The sequence below is a fragment of the Panthera uncia genome, chromosome F1 (assembly GCF_023721935.1).
Source record: "Panthera uncia isolate 11264 chromosome F1, Puncia_PCG_1.0, whole genome shotgun sequence".
Taxonomy (NCBI): Eukaryota; Metazoa; Chordata; class Mammalia; order Carnivora; family Felidae; genus Panthera; species Panthera uncia.
In genome coordinates this window covers 67,446,015-67,472,880 of record NC_064813.1, presented here as the reverse complement: position 1 = coordinate 67,472,880, position 26,866 = coordinate 67,446,015, and the positions used below count along the sequence as shown (strand labels likewise).

Sequence of the window (26,866 nt, the reverse complement as noted above, 5' to 3'; positions counted from 1 at the left end):
TCTTCTGGCCCCCTAGCTGTGCGCGGATCCGGCGTCATACGTAATTGCGTCGACGCCATTTTAGCCGGTCCCACTCGGCTCTGGGCGTGGCGGCCATTTTGTTTTGGGCAGCGAGCGGGAGGCGGCGGCGGCGGCGGCGGCGGCGGCGGCTGTGGTGGCACGGACTCAAGGCAGGAAAGGGCTGGCCGGGCGAGCAGGCGGACCGGCCGACCAGACAGCCGCCCGGCTACAACGAGCTAACCTAGCGACCTACCGCTTACACCTCTAACCAACCGCCCACCCAGTCAGCTCAGGTTCGGCCGGACCCCGGCCCGCGCGCCGCAGGCGTGGTGGCAGCCCCGGGAGGCGCACTGGCGTCCGTTTCCTTCGGTGCGTTTCCGCGGCGGGGCGGCCCGGGAGGCCCCGGGGGGCGGGGCCTGGGCCGGCGGCCCTGACTGGGCGGTGAGGGGGCGTCGGAGCGTCGAGGCGGCCGCGGGCGGCCGCTGGTTCGGGAGCCCTTCCCCGCTCCCGCCGCCCGGCTCTCGCGAGGGCTCCCGCCTGGGTGTGGAGTCGGAAGCCGGTTTCCAGACGGCTTTGCCTGCGTCATGGTTCTCCGCGTTGGCTGCCCGTGAGGAGCGCCTGGCCAGCCCTCCCTCCCCGCCGCTGGCCGCGGACCTGGCCGCCGGCGATCGGGGTCGGCTCGGGGAGGGTGAGCAGCTCCCTGCAGCCCAGGTTGAGGAGGACTGTCCTGGATGCACTTAGTCCCCCCTCAGCTTGCCCAGCTTGGCGTGCGCCTGCCATCTTGGGGGTTTGGGAAGACCCTTTCCTGTGGCCTCGAGATGTAGCGGTTTGCGGTAACCATGGTGTAGACTTAAGCACCCGCTCTGCGTTTTGGTGGGCTCTTCCATAGCCGTTGATACAGGCCTTTTCTTTTCATTCGCCGTTGGGCGAAGCCCTTGATGCCTGTAGAAATGAGGAGGTCCTTTTCCTGACTTGCTCATTCTGCCTATTGTCCTTTGTAGATTCTCGGGATTTGAAGATGGCTGCACAGTCAGCGCCGAAAGTTGTGCTAAAAAGCACCACCAAGATGTCTCTAAATGAGCGGTGAGGCAGCCAACAGCAACTTCAGCTCGTTCATAAGAAAACATTACTTAAATTGGCCCTGGGGTCCAAGGCACAAAAACCAATTTTAAACTAAATACCAACAGAAGGCTACAGACCTCTGTGTTTAGTTGCATCTTACGTGGTACACAAAACAAATTGGGCGGTTGTTTCAAAACCCCTTGTCAGTAGATTTTTATGTTAAGCTGTCTGAAATATTTCTCTGGTGGGCTGTATTTTAAGAAGACTCCTCACGCCCTCTCTCTCTTCACATTTTTTACGTTGATACAGGGGTGGTGCAGCTCGGTAGCATGGTACCGTGGCTGCACTAGGCTTGCTGCCCAGTCCGAGGCCGGCAGTGTTGTGTCTGGTCTGTAAGAGGCAGGTAGCAAGCTGTGGAATGTCCAAAGGCCCTCGAATGCCATTCTTGGGCCTTGTAAGAGGCACTTGCTTTGCTCCATTTCTCTTTCTTTCGATACTGCTTTTAGTTTGTTTTTGTGTTAGATTCCTTTACAGTTAAGTGTTGTTCTTTTTCGTTCCATTAAACTTACTTTGACAGGAATAATAGAAGAGTGTCTTCACAAGCTGTTCGGTGACTAAATTAATCTTGATTTTCTCAGAAGCAATCGCTTGGAATCAGGAAAAGTAATCATTTAAGCCTAAGAGAAGTGAAGGTACTTAAAGCAGTTTCTGTCTCTGAGAGCTCTTATTGACTGCCTTTGAGCAATGACTTTATTTTTTATTTTTTAATGTTTGTTATTTTCGAAATGGAGAGAGACAGAGCAAGTGGGAGGAGGGCCAGAGAGAAAGGGAGACCTAGAGTCTGAAGCAGGTTCCAGGCTCTGTGTTGTCAGCACAGAGCCCAACATGGGGCTCGAGCCCGCGAACTGTGAGATGGTGACCTGAGCTAAAGTCAGACCAATGATTTTATTAAGTTGATGTTAGATCACTAAAAGATTTAATTGATGTTTATTTTTGCCTTTTCCGAAGCATATGTGCTTCTTATATCTTAGGGTGTGATACACACTGATTCTCCATATTTACATGTTATTAAGTTACATATTTACATGTTATTCTCCATATTTACATATTACATGTTATTAAGAAAATATGTTACACTCCTGTGATTTATATGGGGGTGCTAATTCTGTGGTCTGTGAGGTGCTCTAGTCCTTCCTTAACATTTGTTCTTACAGCGCACCCTCAGGTTCCCCCAACATTTTGGCTTTGTTTGTTTGTCTTTGAAACCACATTTTCTGTCTTTTGTTGTCATCATATCTGCTTATTGCGTGTTTTTCATATCTTCCACCTCTCTAAAAGCCTGAGCCCTTGTTATCTTTTTTGATTGAATGTGCTGCACTTAGCTGCATTTCTAAGTTTCTGATTCTTGCAAGTTTGTGGAAGCAGAGGAGTCTTTAACCCACATCAGCCTTGATCTAAGTGTACCACTTTACTTAAAAGTTCGTGGGATCTGGAGCTCCTGGTCTAGCAAGCCATGAAAATGCCAATAAATGTTTTGTAATAAAGCTTTTATTTAAACATCCATTTTGTTCGACCTTGAAGCTTTACTAATATGCTGAAGAACAAACAGCCGATGCCAGTGAATATTCGGGCTTCGATGCAGCAACAACAGCAGCTAGCCAGTGCCAGAAACAGAAGACTGGCCCAGCAGATGGAGAATAGACCCTCTGTCCAGGCAGCATTAAAACTTAAGCAGGTGAGAGGATGAGTCTTAATGCTCCAGAAGCAGCTGGTGATCTCTGTCAGGCAGTCCACTGAGGCTGTCAGGACATGATGGATGATTGCAAGGTGGCTCAGGGCAAAAGCAGAAACTTCTCTGGAGGAAAGAGAAGTTCAGAGAATTCCCATTTTAGCAGGTACCAATAAGTAACTTCTTGTCTTTCTCTTTTAGGTAGTTTGCCATCAGTATGACCTGTTTCTATGTTATCAATGAGTATTGATCTCTTTTTTCCTGATCCTTTGGCCTTAAAGTAGATTTGCTGGATTTTACCACAAAGAAATTTTGGGTTTTGTAGCCTCCAGAACTGTGAGAGAATAAACGTCTTTTGTTTGAAGCCAAAAAATAGAAAAAAATTTTGATTTGTTTTAGATGATCTCAGAAAATCCTTTATTCCCTGTTAAATGAGTTACAAATTATGGAAATAACTTTTTTTTTTTCTCCTAGCACAGGAAGTCTGAACAGCCTTAATCAAACGTTTTCAGTGCTAAAATATAGAAAGAATAGGGTGGCCTTCATCTCCACAGCACCTAAAGTTTTGTCAGTAAAATAGAGTGAGAGCACTGAGTACTTAAAGAATAAGTGGGTTCTCTTTCAAGTTACCAGTAAGAGAGAATTCTGTTCAGACCTGAAATAAAACCTGCTCTTTATTATTCATAGACTTTATATGCGAGTCCGGAGAGTGGCTGTGGAAGGATATGTCCAAGCTGTGGCTGGGCGTCTGGAGGGCGATGCCATGCAACTGTAAGGACTTTAACTGGTAGCACTGCATGGCTGTGCATAAATTCAGCAGTTAAATATAACACCCTCCCACCCCCACCCTGAACTGTTGGGCTCACTGACCAAAAATAAACAAGGCCTTCTGCTTTAGCTGCCTTAAGCCTTGGGAGTTCTTCTATTTTGTCCCTGACTTAGGAAAGCCATAAAAAAAGGCACCACCATTTTCCAAGAGTAGGTATTATAAATTGCTGAAGATAAGGCCCTGACAGATCATTCCAGGAGACCTTTCAAGAAGCTTTTTTCTTTTTTTCTTTTCTGTCTTTTTTTTCTGTTTTTTTTTTTTTTTTTTTTTTTTTTTTGGTTAAGAGAGTGTATGTGAGCAGGGGAGAAAGGCTGCAGAGGGAGAGAGAATCTTAAGCAGACTTCACGTTCAGCGCGGAGCCAGATGCTGGGCTCGAACTGCCAGATTCTGAGCTCATGACCTGAGCCGAAATGAAATCAAGAGCTGGGCGCTCAACTGACTGAATGCCCCAAGAAGAAGCTTTAAATGTAGCTGTGCAGAAAGCAGCCTCTGGAGTAGAGCTGACCAATAGAACCTTACACAGTGATAGAAATATTCTTTATCTGCTGTCCAGTATGATAGCCTCTAGCCATGTGTGACTATTGAGTACTCAAAATGTGGCTGGTGTGACTGAGGAGCTTTCAAAATTTTATTTCCTTGTAACTGAAATAGCCACGTGTGGCTAGTGGCCACCTTAGCGTAGAGCACAGCTGTAGAGTGAAAACTAGGTGGTATAGTTGACATCCTTAAGCTTCCTGTCTGTTAGAGTCCAGTATTGGCTGGCAGCTAAGGATTAAGAAGGGAGGACTTGTAAGCACTGTGCATTCCCCACTAAAGCACAGATTTTGGGGAGAATATGCTCAGAATCACTGAACATAAGAGATTTGGAAAATGAATGAGGTCCTGACTTCCTAATTGTGTGCTGTCAGGGTGACACGACAGGCTCTTAAGGTCAGTTATGCCTAAATGCATAATGTTCGGAAACTGCCCCTTTGTTTAGCTTATTATCTTGTGCTAGAAAGCTAATAAAAAAAACCATTGGTAGTCATTTATGGGTGAAGCAGGAGGACATACAGAATTTATCTTCATTCCTATTGGCTAATGGTTTTGTGGGAAAACAGGTTTGCTGGGGCCTTGGTTGTGTTCAAGGCTACACAGTTACCTTTTCTTTTGAAGGATTTTTAACTTATTAAGATGTGGTCTTAATAGTTTTTCTTTGAGGGACAGATTATTGAATATCTCCATGTGCAGTATGTCCTTGTCCTCACATATGTCCTTTAGTTTCGTGATTATTGCTCACCTGTCTTAATTCCAACACAAATTTGGCTATCTCTCTGGAGATACAGTTGAGTTACATGTTTATTTTGAATTAAAAGTTACCGTATTGGCTTAATGGAGCTGTTTGCAAGGGTAGACGTGGAATTAATGGCTATTTAAGAAATGTAAGGAAAGGTTTGACTTTTTTGTGTTTATTTACATCTTAAGGTAAAAAGTGGATCGTCTGGAGATAGATACTCAGAGGAAAAATGGAACACACTGGCCTCTTTGACTGAAAAATCAAATCTTGTTTTTAAGTGACAAGAATTCAGATGAACTTGTAATTTAAATTTTTCCCAGAGTGTGATGAACTTCATTTGGTGTTTGAGTAAGCCTTTGAAGACAGTGGTAGTCCTTGGGCAAGTATGAATCCAGTCATATCATTGTCGACCTGTGGTTCAAAAACAGAATCCAGGATTTGAAATACAGAGTTCTTACTAAAACTTACGTTTCATGTAGTGGTGTATGGCTTCTGTAGCCAAACGAGTGAGGTAATTTGTGTTGATGCCAATTTCATGGGACCATACTCAAGCTTTCATAAAAGCTCTGGATCAGAATTCTCCTTTTCTACCATGTTCTGAGGCAGAGGCTAGTTTCTGGATTAGGTTCTTTATAGGACACCTACGGCAAGTTTATCTCCCTGCACACAGCCATCTCACTGCTTCTTTTTCTCTGCACTTTGAGTTGCTAGATGCCACTGGAATGCTTTTTTGATCTCAATCCCCCAACACCTTTTCTTCCAGAAGAGCTTAAAGCAGCGCCTGGGTAAGAGTAACATCCAGGCACGGTTAGGCCGACCCATAGGGACCCTGGCCAGGGGAGCAATCGGAGGACGAGGCCTGCCCATAATGCAGAGAGGCTTGCCCAGAGGAGGACTACGAGGGGGACGTGCCACCAGAACCCTGCTTAGGGGCGGGATGTCGCTCCGAGGTCAGTGCTGTGTACTTGAACATTGTCGGGCCCTACCCCTTCCCTTTTCTCTTGGGCTGCTTATGGACACATTTGTTTAACATCTTTAAGCCTGAATTTGTATTAATATAATTAATAACCTTTGAAATCACGTATTTTTAATAGTGCTGCATGTCTTTTATCGATACCATTCCTTTTCTGATAATGTGCAATGGTGAGAGGCTATGACCTGCGTAACAACAGGTAATTCATGTCATCTCCATTCCATTTTGAAACACCCTGCTGCTGCTTAAATCAAAAGCACATTCAAGTTCTAGAAATAAGTCAAATCTAAGAAATTTTTGGTCTGTTGGCCTGTATCTTAACTATCTTTGTTCCCAGTGAAACACGCTGTTCTATTTGGAAAAAAGAGAGGATAAGTTGGTCCATAGCACTTAGCTACATGTTACATTTTGGGCACTGTTAACACTGTTCCCCATGTTCTTGTCCCTTGTGAGAATGTATTGAGAGCAGGAACCATATTATTGATTTTTAAATCTACCTTAATGCTAGGCACATGTCTGATTATTCAGTAGATATTTATTGTATGTACTTACTAATTAACTTAACTCCCAGCTTCTTCCCAAAATGGGTTTGTGGTCAGACTTTGAATTGATTGAATAAAGAGCAGCTTGATCTATTCACACTTGGTGTGCAGCTTGCCACCCCCCCCCCCCCAACCTAAAAATTAACTGAATTAACTCTCATTTAACCTTCACCGCCTTCCTTTGGTTAGAGTCTACTTTGTCTCTCTTGGATTTACCTGCATATACATTGTATGCCTCCTCTCCAAGGTCAAAACCTGCTCCGAGGTGGACGAGCCGTAGCTCCCCGAATGGGCTTAAGAAGAGGTGGTGTTCGAGGTCGTGGAGGTCCTGGGAGAGGGGGCCTAGGGCGTGGAGCTATGGGTCGTGGCGGAATCGGTGGTAGAGGTTAGTCAGCTACCAACTTCAGAGAATAGCTCCCTTTTACTTCTCTCCCTTCAAAACTCAGAGCCACCTTTCTGCACAGCTTCAAGTCATAGGCAGGCTTATTTGTTTGTCTTGTTTTGTTTTTTGAAACTGGCTTACTTTCTAAACTCACATGCGGTAGTGCAAAAGTCTGTCATGGGTTGTCTAAGAACCAGTCAGGTACACATCAGAGCCAGATCATATGCAGTCTTTTTCCAGGTTCTTGCAAATTTAAATTGTATCGTTAAAATGACAAGATGGTCAGTTTGAGGTGTTGCCTTTCTCTGTCCTTCCCCCACCACCACACACCCCATCCCATAGCTCAAAACCCCACTTTGAGTCTAAGAATAAAGAAGAGGGAGATGTACAAAAATGAAAGAGTGGAAAAGGATGGTGAGATTGGAGCTGGGTATTGATGTTGAAGCCAAGTAAATTCAAGGTAAAGTTTGTGTCTGTGGGAAATAGATGACTTTTTTGATCAAGGTAGAAAGCAAGAAGGTACCATGTCAGTTAACTGACTCTTGTTGATAATCTTACCTTTGAGACTTAGTGCTACTTGTCTTGTGACCTCATCATGACCCAGATTGGAAAGGCATTTAATGGTGTTGCTGTTGTTAATCCAGACCTCATGGGAGTTTTCTGATACAGAGCTTAGTGGAAAACTCTCAACAACACCTGTCTAGGGTGGGAGCAAATCTATTCCTGTAGCCCCTGTGTATATCTGCTTTGGTCCTTTTATAGTGTGTGGTGGGTCTTCCGTAATTTATGACCTTGAAGTTGCCAAAGGACAATAACTGTTAGCAAAGGAAATTTGATAGCCAAGGGCTTAGTTTCTTCTCGCCCATTATACGTTTGGCTCACTGAGTGAAGTACAAGCTCGTTTGGGTTTCAGGATGAAATAGCATGTTTCCAAATTATCTTGACCTGGTTTCTGACATCACAGGGGTGGGTGGGGGGTCTAAAGTAGCTTTTCAGAAAGCTGTGTATGTTTTGTTAAGTGGGTTGAAACCACCTCTCAGATAACCATAACTGTTAGAAGGCAATTAGAATCTGAGATAGAAGTGGCTGGGACTACTATAAATATTTTTCCCCATCTTCTCACATTGTTCCTATGTCATCGTAACTCCTCAGTCTCCTGATGTGGGGTCAGCTCATTAGTTTCAGTAAGTTTGAGGAGAGATGAGCTGATTTTCCAGAAAGCTCTCTAATAAGGCTTACCTTAAAAATTGTCCAGCCTTACACCTCCGTTTCTCTGTGCCCTTGTTACTTCTTCCCTGTCTTACTAAATGGGATTATCTATAATGTATTTTAATTAATAAACTTCTAGTGGGCCTCACACTTTAGATAATTGCTTTGTTTTAGGAGAGATTAAGATTCTTTTGTCAGTTATTTTACCTTTGTCAATAGAATAAAAAGTCTTTAAATAGCATTTAGAGATGAGCATGTAAACAGGGATTCATTATGTGTGCTTTCCATGTGTTGCTTTCTACCCAATGTGTTTCCTGTTTTTCCAGATTTCTCCTCTTTGCCCTGCCCTTTCAGCCTTTCTCAGCTAGGCCCCACTGCTCTAAGGGGCATTTGCCATAGCACCCATTAAACCTACTTGTAACTGTTTTCTTTTTTTCCCCTTGGGCCAGGTCGGGGTATGATAGGTCGGGGAAGAGGGGGCTTTGGAGGCCGAGGCCGAGGCCGTGGACGAGGGAGAGGTGCCCTCACTCGCCCTGTGCTGACCAAGGAGCAGCTGGACAACCAGTTGGATGCGTACATGTCAAAAACAAAAGGACACCTGGATGCCGAGTTGGATGCTTATATGGCACAAACAGATCCAGAAACCAATGATTGAAACCTGCCCGCCCTCCTGTGAGAGACTCTTGTTCAGAAGTCACCACATCTGTAAATAACCTTGAAATAACAGATGGAGAAGACACCTGATTGATGCTGGAAGGACCTATCACAATAGGCTATGGACTTAACTTGCCACCAGTTTGTGCATTTTAGTGTGTTCCTTTTACTTTTTTGATACTGTGTTGTATGAAACCCTTTTTTCCTCTGACTTGGATTTTGTTTGGTTGTGTTTGGGTTGTTCCTCCACCCCCATCACTCTGACTTCTCTTTGAACATGTGGCTAGAACTTGTGGCTAGAACACTCTCTTCCTCCTCTGCCTCCCTTCACCTGTCCCTATGCTGTGACGTTCTAACATTTCATCTCTGTGTTCCCATGAAAAAGGCCTAGTAAGAGCCCATCAGTGTTCCTTCTTAATGCCTAGGTTTCTGTGAAACAATTCTGTTCTACATTTAATAGCCTCTTAAAAGTGTTGAGAAAATTTGGAGCTCAAAAATGCATTCTGCTACATTGATATTTTTAGCGTAATTAGGAACACCGACATAGCCGCAGGGCCACATAGGTTACACATGGTAGTGCCTCTGATTTGATTGAAGTTACTTCTGTGGGCATTGACACCATATAAGGAGTGTGCTGGGTTGGGTGTGTGCACTTTCTACCGTGGAATTAGATGTATAAACTTTCCTCTTTGTATCCTGTCCAAAGAGATACTTTTGGGTTCGCTTACACCTGCAATGGAGAGGAAATAGCCATTTGATTTGGCACATGCTTCAGAAAAGGAGATGGAATGCTGGCAGATCCCTTCTGGGAGGGCTCAGAAGGTACCCACGCTGAAAGGCTGTTATCCTTATGTTTATCCCAAACCAATCTTGGGCTTCTCCGTTCAGTGGCTTTGTTTGACCCTCTTTTTTATTTCCCTTGAAGGTTTAATTAAGTTCAACTATATTCTATCAACTGTTCCAGTTCTCCGTGGAATCTTGTATTTCTGGTTCGTCATAACAAGAAATTGTTCTCAAATCTAGCCAGGCCTACTACTATTATTGGACTCTTTGAAATGCTGTGGCCAGTATAACAATATTCTGCCCTGCCCCTTTGTGGAGTTGAGTCCTTTTCTTCATAGTTGTCTTGAAATCAGGGTGGGGCGGCAGGTACTGATAGGGCTTTGGGGCAGAAAGTGAAGAATTTGCCCCCTGAGTAAGCCTATGGTAAAATGATTAACCAGGGTACTAGCCTGTTTGTCCCAGAGGAAGCTCCAGCACAATGTTCTTTGGCAATATTCTGGACCGTCCTCTTGGGAAAGAAGAACCTAACAACGTCCTACCAAACCAGCTGCCATTGAGGTGCCTGGCTCCCAAAGTGGGAGGTTGTGCATGTGGCAAGCTGGGAAGGAAATTTTGGTTAAGACGGCCTGGACTTGAGTCTTGGGCTTCTTAGCCTCTGGGTTGTAAAGCAAGGGGTTTTAGTTAGTCCTGTAGAAATGTGAGCGTGAGAAGACCACGTGGCGTTGGAGGACACAACCGCGCTTGCAAAATCCAACTGGTACGGTACCGGAGCGTACTATAATTATAATCCCTTTATGTTAAAGAAGGAACTGTGAGACTGGAAGTCTTTAGCTTGGACAGGTATTCCTAACCTGTCATTGGAAGAGGTGGAAACCGCTTTTATGTGCACAAGGCCAGTTGTAACCCCGTAGGTGGAGCCCAGACTCCCAAGACTTCCGTGAGGGAGGTGCTGATTGGCAGTGGGCAGCAACTTTTTGCAAACGTTTCCACTGGTCACAACAGGCACCTCTCAAGGCCTCCAGGACAGCTTTGTGAAGAAGGAAAGGGAACTACAGGGTGAGTAGGTTCCTTACCCTCTTCACACAACCTCGGTTGACCCTTCTCTCTGGGATTTTTTCCCCAGCCTCTTTTGTTGACCTACCACTTGCCCTGAGGAAAGCATTATGGTGTTTCTGGACCACTCCCCGTGTACCCCCCCCACCCTCCCATAACCCACTGAGATGGTCTAGGTCAGCCTCTTCTGCCCCCTTCCCAGGGTCCTTTCAACCCCACCACCCTGCTGACTCTGCTCCTCTTGCCCACAGGTGGCTGTCAGGACCTGCCCCATGTCCTCTACACCCAACTCCTGCACTTGCCCAGCCTGCAGTGCAGTGAGCTAAGACCAGCATCTGTGCGAACCTTTACTGTGAAAATGTCACAGCCCGACCTGGTGGTCAGGGAACCCTGAGGCGTCCTGGTGCTGGAGGCCACTTTGAGGGTCTTCGCGGACCCTCTGTAGCTGTCCTCCCACCTCATGAAGGAGTTCATTCCCAGCAGTGGGCAAAAGGAACTCCTCTACTGGGCTTGGGCCCTCTAGGCCCCCTTGCTGCTCACCCGCTTCCCAGCATCTCCTCAGCCCTGTTCCCACTTCTGCAACCCTCAGTCCCAGGTGAGTGTCCAGGGTAGAGAGGGACAAGGAGGTACCGCCCAGCTCCTCCTTAAGCCACCCGTCTACCAAGGGCTCACCAAGCGGACACCAAAAAAGCGTGATTTGTTAGAAGGGCCTTGGGACAGGAGGGGGAAGAAGCTGCCAAGTGTAGGGAACAACAAATACAAACACAGGGGCCTCAAAGTGTTGTGCATGCTGGGGAATGAGTACAGCGGACCTCCGAGGTGGGTTGGGAGACGCCGCTGATCAGGTAGCCCACGGTCTGTCGCCAAAGAGCTTGGGGTGGTTTACACAATGCTGGTGGGAGATGCAAATGGGTTAGAGGGAGCAAGGGTGGGGGCTGGGAGGCCATCAGGGCTGTTGGGTTCGTGCAGTACCTGGAGCGGTCTGGGCCTGAACCTGGGGAGAAGCCCACACCCTCGACACTTTCCTCTAACATCTGGGTGTCTGTTGGCCTGAGCAAGGACCTGAGGGAAAGCAGGGCATCGGCGGCTCCCTGTCCCCCTCCCCTGCAGCAATCCCACGACACCTGGTCTGGAACCGGTGGCAACATTGCTGCCCACTCCCCGTGGCCCTATGCCCTAGAAGGAGCCAGGCCTCCAGGCAAGAGGCTCTGGCTGAGCATAGGACCCCGGCCTCCGTAGGCCCAAACAGCAGCACCTACCTCCCCTCTTACAGGCTTCCTGGAGCCTCATCAGGTAGCTCCAGCCAGTACACAGCCCAGACCAGCATGGTAAGTGGGGCCCAGAGAGGCTGGGACCTGGGATGAGGGCCCGGCCTCTGCGTCCCTGTTCCTCTTCCCATGGGCTATCCCATCCATCCCCTGTGAAGCCCCAATAGCTATCCCACTGGTTCTCCAGGCAATGAGGGAAGAGCAAGGTACCCAAGCCTCCGTTTCCCTGGGCTCCAGGGACCTCTTAAGGGTCCACTCCCTCCCTATACACAGACACAGTGGCCACAATGGGGGTATATGGTCTGATTTCTGACCTTCCCCAGACACCATCTCCCCATTTTTACCTGGTTGTGGGAGATGTTCCAGGAGCCATCTGGCTACCCTATACTCCTGCTTGGGTGTGCTCTCCAGCCTGCAGTGTTCCCTGGCCTGTGAGGGCCTTTGACTACATGCTCAGGGGCAAAGGAGGGCAAGATAGGGGGGTCCCTGAGGGTGGAGACAGGCCAGGATGACTCTGGGACCTGTGATGCTAGCAATACTCAGTCATGGTCCTCTTCCTGTGCAGGGCAGGGCAGGTCAGGCCAGCAGGTCTGGTGCAGGGCAGGCCTCACGAAGCCTCTTTAAAGGATTCACTAGATTCTCTATTGAGGTTTGATTTATTGAATTTCTTTACCCTTTAGTATAAGGTGACTATCTGCCTAAGATTTAAACAGATCCATGGTGTGGTATTTGTAGTTTATAACAAGAAATGTATATTTGGTCTTCGTCCTGGTCCTGGCACAGAGCTGCTAAAACCTGGAAGTTTCCTATTACGAAGGACAATAAAGGGTCTTTTGCTGTGTTAATATTGACTTGCTGAAAGCCTCTAGGTGACAAGGATGCAGGCCGGTAAGAACTCAGTGACTGGAGGGTGGGACTGGAAGTTCCTCCAGGGAGGGGAGAGGGTCCATCCATCCCCAGGGGCCAATGAGTTAAGCAACCCAGCGTGTGTAATGAAGCCTCTACCAAACCCCAAAGGACGGGGTTCAGGGAGCCTCAGGGTTGGTGAACTCGTAGGGATTTGGGGAGAATGGTGCTCCTGGAGGGCACGGAAGTCCTGTGCCCCTTCCCACACACACTTCACCCTCAGCATCTCTTTTATTTTTATTTTATTTTATTTTATCTTATTTTATTTTATTTTATTTTATTTTATTTTTTAATGCTTATTATTTTAAAAGAGAGAGAGCGGGAGCAGTGGCCCTTCAGTTCTTGGCTTTTCCACAGAGGCTGTAGGAGATGTAGGTCATAAGAACTCCCCCTCCCAATCTCTGATCTCCCCTGATGTCCCTACCACCTGAGCGGTACTTAGGTTGACTGTCCCCTCCTTGCTGGCTCTGGGTCCCGGGATAGGTCCTGAGGAAGCTCTGTAGGGAGAAGGTGCAGTGGCTCAGGTGGTACAACCACCATGCCCTTGGTCCAGCAGGCCAATTGCGCCCCCACACCCAGTATGGAGCTGCGGGGGGAGGGGGGACAGGGCTTTCAGACGGTCCTGCTTGGGGGAGGAGGACTTTAACCGGGAAGGGGGCCTGAGAGGTCCAGTTAAGGGATTTCCTCATCCATTCCCCTTTCTGGGAGCCCCCAGAACATGGTCTAGGGAGCCCTATAGTGCTTCAGTAGCAGAGCCCAAGGGGAAGCAGCAGGATGGGTGTGGGAAGGGGTGGAGCGGGCAATGAGGTCTGAGCTTCCAGCTTTTTTCCCCAACTGGTGCTTCTGGAGGGCTGCCGTCCCCACATGCCCCATGAGTGGGTTCCCCGGCCAGACCAGGATCTGGGTAGACTCCAGGACTCCTGCTTGTTACAAGGGGTCGGACGCTGAAAATGGAGTTCTGACTTCCATGGAGGCGTCCTCCATGGAAATGGAGGCACTGAGGAGCGTGAGAAGGCCGTGGAGGCAGGCATTTATCTTTCTAGTTTCCCCCCATCTCCTCTCTCTCCTCTGTTGGCTAACCCGAAGAAATTCCCCCAGGGGGAGGCGGGAGGGGTCTTATCATGCGGATTGCCTCACCCTCCTTTGTAGGCTGGAGAGGGCCCTTGTGACAAACTGCCTTGTTGGTGCTGACCAGACACTCCCGACGGACCAGTTAAGACTACATTTCTGGGAGAGGTTGAAACTGCGGTTAGGTTAGGTACGAAGCCCAGGTTTGTGACTTGGCCTGACATAAGTGATCCCATCTTGGGCCTTGGTTTTCCTTTCAAAAAGTCCCTTGCCTGGTCTCCCTTACAGACGTCGATGTGGGAAACAAAAGCAGAAGAAAATGGCAGATAGAATTAAGTTTCCTAATAACCTGCAGCCCATTGACAAATACTTGAGGCTGGCAGAGTAAAACGTTTCTCCGGGAACTCCCCACAGTCTCAAGGCTGATGGCTTTGCTAGAATGAAAACAACCTTCTCTCCACAGGCAAGACCGCCAATATCCTGTGAGCCTTCTTTAGCATATGAAAGTCTCACTGGAAACTTCCCCTGGACTTTACCTCCCCCAGCTCCATAGTATATATAACCAGTGTCTCTTCATGGTCCCAGGGCAGCTCTTCCTGCCCACCGGTTCTGTCCCCGTGCTTTAATCAAATCACCTTTTTTGCACCAAAGATGTCTTCAAGAATTCTTTCTTGGCTGTTGGCTCCAACCCCATGAACCCCACTATCACCCCAAAAACCTCATCAGATGTGTCCAAGAAACTGTGGAAACATGGATTCTAAAGTCCCTTTCAGGGGTGCCTGGCTGGCTCAGTCAGTAGAGCCTGTGACTCTCGATCTCTGGGCGGTGAGTTCAAGCCCCACATTGGGGGCAGAGATTACTTTGAAAATGAATGAATGAATACAACAAAGTCCCTTTCAGCATTTGTATTCTCTGAGCAGGGTTATTATGTAATCTGGTATTCTAGAGTGCAGATTGACCTGGAGGGGAGGGAGACAACAGGCAAGATCAGTCAGGAGGCCGTGGCAGGGCCTTCAGGAGAGATAAGTGCTAACTGGAGGTGATAAGAGTGGGAAGGAAAGCATAAAAGCAAAACACAGTGATTTTTCTCAGAGAACCAGCCTTTGAAGTAGGATTACCAGATAAAATACTTCCATTGAAACATTATTTTTTATCTGAAATTCACATTTACCTAGTGTCCCGGGGCTTTTTGATTGTTGTTTTCCAAATTTCACAACCCTACTTCAAAAATGTACCTGCAAGGACTGTGACCTAACTTGGGGGCTTCTTGTAGAGACATTGAGCCACCAACCTCCTTTCCCAGCGCCGGCCAGCCCTTTTCTCTCTCTCTACAGCACAGGCCTCAAGGATGGGGCCTTTCTCCCTTTCCTCCTCAACCCTGTCCTCACTCCCTCCATCCCCTGGGCTCCTCCTCACAAGGCCTGACTCTGGGGCAGGCTGCAGGTACCAGAGTTACCCCTTCCCGTCGCTTACTCCCATAATAAGCCTGCAGCCTCTCCTGAGACTTTCAGCTCTGATCACTAGAGGGAAAGATACAGGAGGACAAAGACAACACAACAAAAAGTGTACAAGGCTTTAAAAGGGATCACGCTTGGGGCCGCGGGTTTTCAGCTGTGGACCACCACCCCTCCACAGCGATTTAAACACCTCCTCTTTTGTTCCTGAGGAGGAAGCTCGAGGCTGAACGCTCTGGTGCCATCTATGTCCGGGGACCCCTTTGCCGTCCAAGAGCACTTCTGCACTCACTGCACCCCACGGCCCACAGGACTGCGAGCCGCTGGAACGCACTGGAGCTTAAGAGACTGGGCCTCATGTTGAGAATTCAAGACATGTATGTAAACTCTCTGGAAAGGCATGAAAAATGCAACAAAACTAAGGAAGCTTTTTGAGGGAAGGAAAAAACACAGGTGCCTGGGTGGCTCAGTTGGTTACGTGTCTGACTTCAGCTCAGGTCATGATCCCATGGCTCATGGGTTCAAGCCCTACGTCGGGCTGACAGCTCAGAGCCTGGAGCCTGCGTCAGATTCCGTGTTTCCCTCTGTCTCTCTGCCCTGCCTCCACTGGCATTCTGTTTCTCTCTCTCTCTCAAAAATAAAGAAACATTAAACAAAATTCGGGGGGGTGGGGGTGGCTTCCGGGGGGGCTCAGTCAGTTAAGCGTCCGACTTCAGCTCGGGTCATGATCTCACAGCTTGTGAGTTCAAGCCCCGCATCAGGCTCTGTGCTGACAGCTCCAAGTCTGGAGCCTGCTTGGGATTCTTTGTCTCCCTCTCTCTGCCCCTCCCCCCCTCGCACTCTGTCTCTCTGCCAAAAATAAACACTAAAAAAAATTGGGGGGGGGGGGGCTGCCTGGGTGGCTCAGTGGGTTAAGCATCTGACTTCAGCTCAGGTCATGATCTCACGGTTCATGGGTTCGAGCCCTGCATCAGGCTCTGTGCTGACAGCCTGGAGCCTGCTTCGGATTCTGTGTCTCCCTCTCTCTCTGCCCCTCCCCTGCTTGCTCTCTCTCGAAAATAAATAAAAACATTAAAAAAAAATTTCTTAATATGAAAACACATGTAGGCTTTAAATTTTGCTTTACTGTGGCAAAATGCACATAAAATTTACCACTGTCATTGTTTTTTTGAGAGAGAGCAAGTGGGGGAGGGGCAGGGAGAGAGAGAGAGAGAGAGAGAGAGAGAGAGAGAGAGGTGAGAATCCCAAGCAGGCTCCTCGCTGTCCATGCAGAGCCCAATGTGGGGTTCAGTCTCATGAACCATGAAATCATAACCTGAGCTGAACTCAAGGTGCTTAACCAACTGAGGCACCCAGGAGCACCCACTTTCACCATTTTTAAGTGTACTTGTCAGTGGCATTAAGTAAGTTCATCATCATTACTCCTCTTTAGAACTTTTTTATCATCCCATACTGAGACTCTACCCATGAAACAGTAACTCCTCATTCACCTTTCCTTCCGGCCCCTGCAACACTGTGCTGATAGAAAAGAAACCACATTTTATGTCCATGAGTTGGACTGCTCTGGGTACTTTCTGTAATAACCAGACAGTATGTGTCTTCGTTTCTGGCTTATTTTTCCCAGCGTGATGTCTCCAAGGTTCACCCTCTGGGAGCATGTGCCAGAACTCCATTCCTTTTACCAGGCACCGGGGTGGCTCAGTTGGTTGGTTAAACATCAGACTCTCGATCTCGACTCAAGTCACAACCTCATGGTTTGTTGAGTTCAAGCCCGGTGTCAAGCTCTGTGCCGACAGTGTGAGGCCTGCTTAGGATTCATTCTCAAAATAAATACATAACCTTAAAAAAAAAAAAAAAATTCATTCCCTTTGAGACTTGATAGTGTTCTGTGCAGGTTGTTTTGTTTTTTAATGTTTATTTTGAGAGAGAGAGTGAGCAGGGAAGGGGCAGAGAGCGAGAATCCCAAGCAGGTTCCGTGCTGTCGGCACAGAGCCTGATCTAGCCAGCCAGGCGCCCCATTCTTACAGTTTTGTACATACCGTAGCGCCCTTAAAAAAATACTCTCAAATTTAGAAACAGGAACCTATACTAGGAATACAATCTGGTTTTCTCATCAAATTAACAGGAGAGGGCTATACACAACTGACGAGACGAGCATTTATTTTCCACCTTTGCAGAAAACCGAAGATAGGCGCCCCCAAAACGGTTCCTCCCAGCCCGCCCGCCAACAGCACCCTCTGGGGCCTCCAAGGACCTACAGCTCCGCCTAACCGCCGGCAGTGGCGGAGACTCGGTTTCCCAGAAGCCCCCCGGCTGGGTCCCGCCCACAGCTCTGCCGGGCGCCCCCTGGCGGCGCGCTTCAGCTCGGCTCCAGTTCCCGGCGGCCCGCGCGGCACGTTCTCGGCGGAAGGGCTGCTCGCCATGGCTGGGGCTGGTTCTGCCGCTGTGTCCGGGGCAGGGACCCCCGTGGCGGGTCTCGCAGGCCGCGATCTCTTCGCCGAGGGGCTCCTAGAGTTCCTACGACCGGCTGTGCAGCAGCTGGACTCTCACGTCCACGCTGTCAGGTCCGAGAGGGAAGGGCGGGGTGGGGCCTCTTCTCGGTTTGGCTGTGGGGGGGGGGGGGGGGGGGCGGGGGGCGCCGGAGGGGGCGGGGCCAGGTCCGGAAGGGGCGGGGCTGGCTTGGCTCAGGTCTTGGGAAGCCTCCAGGGGAGCCGGCTCTTTGAGTCCCATTAACTGACCGTGTAGGCCTCGAAACTCTTTGCAGAGAGAGCCAGGTAGAGCTCCGGGAGCAAATTGACAACTTGGCTACTGGTGAGTAAGCATCCCTGCATTCCCGCGATCCTGCAGCTCGCTTTTAGGACCTCGTGTCTAGCCCACCTCCGGGTGGGTTTGTGTCGTGTGCTTCCAGGACATCAGGGCTCCAGTGATTCCTGCTTCCCTAAGTTTCTAGTGACCGGCCCATGTGGGTGCAGGCGTGCCTTCATCCCACTTACCAGCCTGCCTTCCCCAAGAACGAGGAGCCATTAGGTGTTAGTTTGCAGCTTACTTCCATCCCCCAGAGCTGTGCCGAATCAACGAGGATCAGAAAGTGGCCCTGGATCTCGACCCCTATGTCAAGAAGCTGCTTAATGCCCGGCGACGAGTTGTCTTGGTCAACAACATTCTGCAGAATGCGCAGGTAAAGGAATTCCCTGCGAACAGTGATCCTTTAGAAGTCCTCAGGGTATTCTCATTTTCAAGGGATGACCATAAAAGTCACTGTGATTTTTAGTCTTTGGGGAAAGAGAGTTGTCAACCAGTGTCAGCCATGATAGATCTTATCATCTCCATTCTCCATACCCAGCTGCCCTCATTTAATGTTCTTCGCACCTTAGAGGACTTACATCAAGAGGGAGCGAGGCCAGGGTGTTTTCCCGCATCTAGCGGACGGGGCGTTCTAAAGCTTCACCTGGAGTAGTTAGGATTCCAAATCTTGTCTCGTAGGAACGGCTGAGGCGACTAAACCACAGTGTTGCCAAGGAAACAGCCCGCAGGAGGGCAATGCTGGATTCAGGAGTTTACCCTTCTGGTTCCCCGAGCAAGTAAACAGGCCAGAAGATGGGGCTCGTGCCTGGCCCCGTAATAGCACAAGTACTCTTCCCTGGCTGCCTTGCTTCCTCCGGGAACTCCCTGTAGACCTTGGGACATCAGACAGACAGCCCAGTTGTTTCTGTCTGAAGCACTTAAGTCTTACCCACTTCTATGGGGCCCAAAGAAACCTGTGTACAGCAGGACTAATGATCCCAAAGGATTTATTATGGCTCTTGCTTCCAAGAATGGGCCGAGGACTCTACCTTTTTAAAACCTACATTCTCAAGGCCCAGCTCCTCTACCTTCAAGCCTAGTTAGTGAGGGGCTTCCTCCATTGCATGTCCTCTATCTGTGACTTGTTTTCCTTTGTTTACACTGAGGATCTGAAGGGCAGGCAAAGTCAAGGTAATGACCTCTGTCTACCCTCTTTTGTGGATGGCACTGGGCTTGAATACAGTGGCAGTATTGGTAGAACCATTTCATTCAATAAATGCTTAAACAGTGTTCTAGTTGACTTTGGTATATGGAAAGGTTCCAAGAATCTTTGTAGAAACTTTAATTCAGATACTGCTTCAAATTGTGATCTAGTGTTTACAATGAGAAGACTCAAATACCACTTTCATTGAGAAGTACAGAAAGCAAAAAAGGTTGCCAGATGCCAAGGAAAAACGAGCAAGAGCCCTACGAGGAAGTACTTTAATCACTTTTCTTAGGAAAAAAAAAATTCCAGGCACTAACAGTTCACAACATTTCAACAACAAAGTACTGTTTGAGGGAGGTTTCCAGGACCTGGGGACTCTGAAGTCTTAGGAAGAAAGGCTGGTCTCCTGCTTCACTATAGATGGATGGCATAGGTCGTAAATGGGAGACTTCTGGCTGTTGAGCCAAGTGGAACCCAGTGGAATGACACTTCCTTCTATAGTTTCTTTTCCTTCCCATCTCCCTTTTCCCTCAGAAATGCCACCACATAAAGTCCAGTAGCAGTTAGCTTGGGCTCCAGTCTTCACCTTGGACAACAAAGGGGATGAAGATAGGAAGGAAGGTCACTCCTGAGTCTCCATGCTTTCCTCTTCCTCTCCTTGAGGTGGTTCTTCCGTATTCTCCTCCTCTTCTTCTCCTTCCTTCTTCTCTGGTGGCTTCTCATAAGCCTTTTCTGAAGGTGTCACTATCACTCCATCCCAGGTAGAGATTTCAGAAGCAAGATCTGGAAAAAAAATGCGATTTCAGGCAACTAGCCCAGCATACAAGTCATAACCTACACAGTGGAAATAGTAACACATCTGAGTAGTGTAGAGCTTTGTAGAGCAGAGTACCATAAAGATCCCCTGACCCACAACGATCACTCACAGCTGGCATCACCCTCCTGGCCGAGAATCTTCCGAAAGCCACCATGTGAGAGGATTCGGACCAGAGTCTGAGCTGTGTAGCACACCATGTCCTAAAGGGGAGCAGAGTGAGAGTAAACTAGAAAGGGGAGTTAAAGTACCGTATCTGATGAATATTCTCATGAAAACAGATGAGGACAACTTTAATTTCAAGACCAAAGTTTGTGAGAACCCCCAAATCCCTGACCCGTAAAGACCACATTGCCTTTGCCTTCTGATCTGGAGTATTCAGGAGTAGGACACAACACGCAATTGCAGAGCTGACCCCATACCTGTTGTTCCAGAGTCATGACGGTGTGTACTCTGAAGTTGCCACTCTCACAGGGGTCAGTGATACCCACTGACCCTGGCAGGAACAGTCCTGCAGCCAGGATCTGTAAGCAACGTCTGAAGCACACAAGAACGTTTAAAAAAAAAAAAAAAAAAACACACAAGACCTCTTACACCCAGCCCCAAACCCAAAGAAGCATGCTGTACCTGTATGCCACGTTTAGGGCCAAAGGCTGTCTGGTGGGATTGTTCATCACAGCATAGTGCCCCTGGAAAATAATCAACCTGGTAGGTGTGCCATAAACTTGACAATTCTAGCCAAACAAACTGAAACCTCAAACATTCACAAAACAGATTATTGAAGTCTAAGTAAAATGTTCATATTCAGAAGCAGTTCTGAAACTAGCTGCTCATTCACTGATTTCTCATTATCTCATTACTAAAATTACATCAGTAACAAAGAGGAATAGGGACAGTAAAATTACTCATTCAACTGAAACTCTAAAAACCCAACGCAGTAATAAACACCATGTATTTACTGAATTATTGCCCACCATGAGACTGATTTTCAGCTTCACCAAATTTCCGATTCTGGCCGGTTTCAGAATAACTGCTGTTAAATAGGGGTGACCAGGAACTCCAACTGCCCGTTACTTACAAGTAAGTCAAGGATCCAGGGTGTGAGGGGCTCAAAGCCAGGAAAACGGATTCTCAGGTCCTTCAACAGTCTGATGAGAACTTTAACTCTGAAGGTAAGAGGAACCCAGGGATTAAAATATCATGTACTCCCATCCCTGAGGTACAGAGCTGTTGTTATTTCTAAAACTATACATTCTGTTTCTCTCCATCTAAATTTGCTTACTTAGGGGCACCCGGGTGGCTTAGTCAGTTAAGTGTCTGACTTCAGCTCAGGTCATGATCCTACAGTTCATGGGTTCAAACCCCACATCAGGCTCTGTGCTGACAGCCTGGAGCCTGAAGCCAGCTTTGGATTCTGTGTCTCCCTCTCTCTCTGCCCCTTCCCCACTCACTGGCATGCTCTCTCTCAAATGAATGTTAAACAAAAAAACCTTTTAATTTGCTAACATAAGGTGTATTAAAAAAAAAAAAAAAAGAAACCTGGCCAATTATAGCCAAAGAGTTTTAACAGAGGAAGTATGGAGGTATCCTGCTATTCAGTATAATTAGAATAATTAGGTTATTTAAACTCAAATAGCAAGGAACTCACGTGGACTGAGAAGCATTTTCCTCAAACCAGCGGGCATGTCTGATGGCTGCTAAGGCGCTCTGCAACACCTTGATGTCCACTATAAGACCAGCAGAACAGGCCACGATGAAACACTCCTGTCACTAAGCAAGCAATTCAGCCTCCTTGTAATTTCTTAAACCACCCCAGGTTCCTCAGACCAGCAAATCACTTGTCTAGAAATCACTATTCCTCCCCTAAACCAAATCTGTAAGCACACAAGATCCACAACTTTCTCCAAGAGCCCATTCCCTCCATAAATACTGTCCTGCAATCCACTTGCTTTCTTGGCCATCCTGTCTGGCAGTTTCACTAGCAAGCTAGTAAAACTGTCTCCAAATTACAGAGGGAGATAGTGAAGTCTGGGGGTCAACTTAGGTCCAGAAGTTTTCACGTGGAATAGCAACTAGCTAAACACTCAACAGCAACCTTGTCTTATACCATGTTTTGAATTTCCCCCAAGTATCCCAGAAATGGAAAAAAAGGACTAACAGTGGAGTTCTGGGTCCAGTTTTCGGAGATTGGGTGGCACTGTTGTAATGAGAATCTTCACTGTAGCATCAGAGGAACTGATCTCGAAACCAGTTTCATTGGTCAGCATGGTCAAAACTGAAAGAAAATCAAAACCTGTAACGCCCCCATCTCCCTTAGATGACCAGAGGTAAATATAGGGTTGAAGTAGGAGAGCAGATAGGTTTCTAAAAACAGCAAGAGTCCAGAACGAGGATTCAAGATACTTTCATAAGAAAGAGATGGGGCGCCTGGCATGGGACACTTGACCTCTGGGGCACGAGTTCGAGCCCCACACTGGGTGCAGAGATTACTTAAATATATAAACTTCAGAAAAATAAAAAAATAAATAAAAGTAACGGAGATGAACTGGGTATCAAACACTGGAGATCACTGCAAAAACTTCCGCAACACAGAACTCTGCATTCAAGAGGCGGCTGGCTCAGAATGCGTGGCTCAGTAAGTTAAGCACCAACTTCAGCTCAGGTCATGATTTCGCTGTTGGTGAGTTCAAGCTCCACATCGGGCTCTCTGCTGTCAGTGCACACACAGCCTGCTTTGGATCCTCTGTCTCCCTCTCTCTGCCCGGCCCCTCAAAAATAAACAGTAACAAAAAAAATCTCTGCATTCACTCTTCTTTCTAGCCTGACCTTTGTTAAAAGTGTAGTTGTCATTATAGGCCTGGCTCCTACTGAATACATGTCCAACAACAAACTCAAACCAACCTTCAGAAGGATCTTGTGCTCTTAGGCTTTCCACAACTTTGTTCCCTAGGGCAGCAACAGCTTCCACTAGATTGAGAGAAAAGGAGACCATGAGCATTGTAATTATTCACATACTTTCTGTACATCTCTATGGTACTCCACACCGATTTGTGCCCCATGTACAAGGCTGGAGCAAGGGCAAGCAACAGAATAAACGCTTGTACAAGGGAAAGCTAACACTCAAACAGAAACAGGAAGTCTCAGGGAATAGGCCACCTCCTATACCCACATCCTTTTATAGGAGAGTTTCTTGTCAGTGGCACTAATGCCATGTGGGGCTGGAGGTAAGGTACACCCTGTGCACTGCAGGGTACTCAGCAGCATCCCCGACCTCCACTCCTTTGATGCCAGTAGCCCCAAATGTCTCCAGACACTGCCAGATGTCCCATGAGGGACAAAACCACCCCCTGCTGAGAAACGCTGCCCTGTAGCAACTGGCCATACATTCTTTCAGACACACAGCCTAGACTTTGTCCTTTATTACCCCAATATACATTTAAAAAAATGAATTCCCCATTCGTTTTCCAAACAACCTTTCCTGCAAGAGATTTGGGCTTTAAAGATCCCTATGCCTCAAATGCAACTTTCCGCTCCTGTGGCCAGAAAGAGGTGCACTCACATGTTGGCAGAATCTTTAGGATTACCACCAGGTCGGCCACGTTGTGTCCGGTTGTCATTGTTCCCTTTTTATATGATCCCACCTGTCGGACTTCTTCAATTTGCTGTTGGAAAAGGGATTTCGGGGGGGAGGGGGGGGATGTAGAAGTGAAAGATGGCCTAATTCCTCTCAGAAATCAATGACGACACAATTATTACCCAGAATTGGAAGTAGCAGAGGTCAAATGATATCCCAAAACAACCACATGAAAAGCCTGATACATTATGGCTACCTGATAGCAGTAATACAAGTTTTATCCCTGAGATCACCACTAGTAGAAAGGAATCCCACTATGCTTTCCTTTCCATTTCAAACTTGGCTTTGGAGATTAAGGAAACTTCCGCACAACCAAGGCTGCCCTTTTCTATGACTAAATCATTAAAGACTCACCACTTCAAACGTCCCTGGAGCCACAATCAAATTGTCAATCACATTGTTTATTTTTGTCACCAGGGAAAGGATAGAGGCCTAAAAAACAGCATAAAATAAAAAATGCCCTGAAGTGAAAAATTACAGGCAACTTTTCAGAGTTTGAGTATTTTCCCCTAATCCCTTCTAGACAAGCTGAATCAATACCTACACAGGGTTTTGAAAACACTCTGACCCTTCTGGCCTTGAATATGCCAGGAGAGTAACTTTTTGGCCCAAAGACAGAGTCCCCAGTGACAATATGAAAGCACATGTAATGCTTATACAATCCACCTGGCACTCTCCCTCTACCCACAAGGAGAAACCAGGCGAACAATTAAACCCTCTGTCAAGTTTAGGCTCTGGTAACAGGAACCTCACCACGGTTATTCACTTCTCTGGCTTTCTTAGAGAAATCCGAGGAGGAAAGCCAAAAGAATATACCTGTTCGGCAGAATTAGGAGCAAGGTCCTGATTCCTCTTCAGCAAGGCCTCACTGAAGGAAGTTTCATCAGGTGCTGGCTTGACCCGGGGGAAGGCCATTTCACACTACAGCAGAAAGAAACACGGATACACTGTTTACCGAAAATAATGCATAGGATGGATCCTTTGCTCTGTTGCCACAACAGAAAAAAACTGGAAAGAGAAAAATCTACGCTGCTTTTTACTCCTTAAGATATTCAAACAAGTATACCCGCCACAAGGACTGGCCATAATGTAAGCTCTCGGCGCTTTTACACCAACAGACAAGCCAGAGACCCAGTTAACCTTTTAGAACAAAGATTACAATCCTGTTACTGCCAACAGGGGCCAAGCACTCACCAAATAGAAATCAAATGGAATATGTGGCACGAAGGGCCTGAACCTAAAACAAGAACAACAAGGCAGATCATTCATCAGATAAAGTGGGGCCACACTCCTCAGCGGGGAGCCCGGGAGCCGGACCTCACCGAGGCGGGGCACCCAGCGCCCCCCGACTGCAGCCGGGGGGACTGAAGCGCGGACCGAGCCGTGCACAGGTGTAGGAACCGGCACTCACCCTCCTCCGGGGCCTCCTCTGGAACCAAAGCGCCCGCCACGACCACGGCCTCGGTCACCCCTACAACGGCAGAGATTTAACTGGCGACCCCGCCGAAGGAGCCCGCAGCACACCGGCCGCTCTGACTCCCGCTTGCGCTTCTCGCTCCCGGTGCCCAGCGTCACCACACCGCGCCTCCTCCCTGGACGACTCAATCACAACCCACAGCGAACAACGCCGGGCTGCACCACCGGGTCCCCGCGAGAAATGCCCCATGACCCCCGGGCCACGGCCCCCAGCGCTCGAGGGACGAAAGCGGCTGCCCCTTTATCCACCGACGCGGTGGAGCCTTTACCCGCACACCCTCTATCCCCCGGACGTGGCGCGCTGGGTCTCCACGCCTCCACAGCCCCCGACCGCCGCCGTCGCCCCGGCCGAGAGCTCTCGGGCTTCGGGCAGACCCCGGACGCGCGGCCCCGTCGGGAGCCCCGGCTCCTGTCGGCCCACCTTCCCGAAGTTTTCGCGGGAGCACCCTGAGCCTTCGCAGAGCAGCCCAGTGCCCTCACCTCATGGCGCCCTAAATCCCGAACAATGGAGTCCACGCCAACCGCCCCTCTCCTCGGAGGAGCAGACGACCGGAGACGCGGCTCGCCGGCGCGTCCCAACAAGCTCTGCCGCGATTGGGCCGCGCCGCACCCCGCCGCTAATGCCCATTGGCTTACTTTGGCAGACCGGCCTACAGACCAATAAAGAACGCCTGCTGTGTCAGAAATTAGCCAATAAGAACAGATTTGCCAGTAGTGACTATTTTTGTAACCAGACCCTAGGTGGCGCGGTGTAAAGAAGCCAGAAGAAACCTTTCTATATGATTCCAGAGCCCGCTCCCGCATCGTAGCAGAGTGGCGCAGCGGAAGCGTGCTGGGCCCATAACCCAGAGGTCGATGGATCGAAACCATCCTCTGCTACAGCGGCTTTCTTTTTCTTCTTTTCTGCGTTTTCCTCCTTCAGGACACTATTTAGAGTTCAATTTTCTTCAGTGTTTTTTGGTTTTTTTTCCTCCAGGACACTATTTGGAGTTCAATTTTCTTCAGTACTTAAAATCACCTTTCTGTTACTTTCTCCTTCCTCAAAAATGCAGCCTTTAAAACCTGTTTTTGCCATCAGCAAGTGAAACGGGAACGGGAAGGACTTTAAGCAACACCACGCCTGGGTGGAGTTCACCGAAGGCTGGAAACTTACGGCAGGAGAAGCGGATTTGAGAAAAGGGCATATACTGACGGAACCAGAGGGAAGAGCACTGATGATAAGGGACTAGAAGTGAAACTGAGGCAGCCTTTGAAAGAGGGCTCAGAAAAAGCGAGCAGGGGAAGTGAGAGGGAGCAGCCCTCGACCGCACATCCGCCGCCGCTCCCCGGCGGCCGCGTCTCCGCCGGGTCAGCGCGCTCCCGCCCGGCGAGCACGCGCACGCGCTGTCCTTGCGATCCGACGGCGCGCAGCGCTGCTCCTGCGCCTCCGCGAGTCCTCGTTCTCCCGCTTCTTGTCTGCTCTTGTACTGATGAACGTTTATTTCCTTCCCCGCCTCTGTTAATTGGAAGTTACGCATTCTTTTAGCGGTTACTCTAAAAATTACACCATACATCCTTGAGTTTGCAAAGTCTGGTTTTATGCAGTACTTATACCCTCCTCGTAAAAAATGCAGAGACAATGTAACTGCATTTACCACCATCACTCCCCCCAGAATTAGTTGCTGTTGCTGTTGTGTAATTCTGTTACTTTACTGATGTATAATTTACTACAGCAAAAAGCACAGATCTTAAGCTTTCCTCTCGATTAATTTTGAGTAATGTAT

General features: G+C 48.3%; 3 protein-coding genes and 1 non-coding gene across 12 annotated transcripts; 3 read left to right on the top strand and 1 right to left on the bottom strand.

The window, feature by feature from the left end:
- The first annotated feature begins 75 nt into the window (after window positions 1-75).
- Window positions 76-8,867, top strand: CHTOP (chromatin target of PRMT1). 9 transcript variants are annotated; one of them, XM_049635003.1, is made up of 7 exons: window positions 76-369; window positions 1,002-1,083; window positions 2,644-2,797; window positions 3,479-3,562; window positions 5,660-5,846; window positions 6,659-6,796; window positions 8,452-8,867. In XM_049635003.1, the coding sequence occupies exons 2-7, from the start codon at window positions 1,019-1,021 to the stop codon at window positions 8,655-8,657; spliced, it is 834 nt and encodes a 277-aa protein (XP_049490960.1). In that variant the 5' UTR covers window positions 76-369; window positions 1,002-1,018; the 3' UTR covers window positions 8,658-8,867. The 9 variants fall into 9 exon arrangements, with proteins under 9 accessions (XP_049490960.1, XP_049490968.1, XP_049490963.1 ...); XM_049635006.1 differs by having other exon boundaries at window positions 77-369; window positions 5,663-5,846; XM_049635004.1 differs by lacking the exon at window positions 76-369 and adding an exon at window positions 438-607.
- Window positions 8,868-10,817: 1,950 nt separating this feature from the next.
- On the top strand, window positions 10,818-19,262 carry SNAPIN (SNAP associated protein). The gene is made up of 7 exons (XM_049635015.1): window positions 10,818-11,087; window positions 11,766-11,820; window positions 15,401-15,565; window positions 17,366-17,752; window positions 17,953-17,999; window positions 18,248-18,366; window positions 18,672-19,262. The coding sequence occupies exons 3-7, from the start codon at window positions 15,546-15,548 to the stop codon at window positions 18,771-18,773; spliced, it is 675 nt and encodes a 224-aa protein (XP_049490972.1). The 5' UTR covers window positions 10,818-11,087; window positions 11,766-11,820; window positions 15,401-15,545; the 3' UTR covers window positions 18,774-19,262.
- A 178-nt stretch (window positions 19,263-19,440) lies between these two features.
- Window positions 19,441-25,652, bottom strand: ILF2 (interleukin enhancer binding factor 2). The gene is made up of 14 exons (XM_049635002.1): window positions 25,584-25,652; window positions 25,039-25,098; window positions 24,822-24,864; window positions 24,444-24,548; window positions 23,982-24,059; window positions 23,553-23,655; window positions 22,895-22,960; window positions 22,152-22,268; window positions 21,642-21,720; window positions 21,072-21,159; window positions 20,621-20,682; window positions 20,416-20,530; window positions 20,106-20,196; window positions 19,441-19,962 (listed from the first exon to the last, which is right to left on the bottom strand). The coding sequence occupies exons 1-14, from the start codon at window positions 25,586-25,588 to the stop codon at window positions 19,802-19,804; spliced, it is 1,173 nt and encodes a 390-aa protein (XP_049490959.1). The 5' UTR covers window positions 25,589-25,652; the 3' UTR covers window positions 19,441-19,801.
- A 258-nt stretch (window positions 25,653-25,910) lies between these two features.
- TRNAM-CAU (transfer RNA methionine (anticodon CAU)) lies at window positions 25,911-25,982 on the top strand. The gene has a single exon. It is a non-coding gene; the product is annotated as a tRNA-Met (tRNA).
- Window positions 25,983-26,866: the final 884 nt, after the last annotated feature.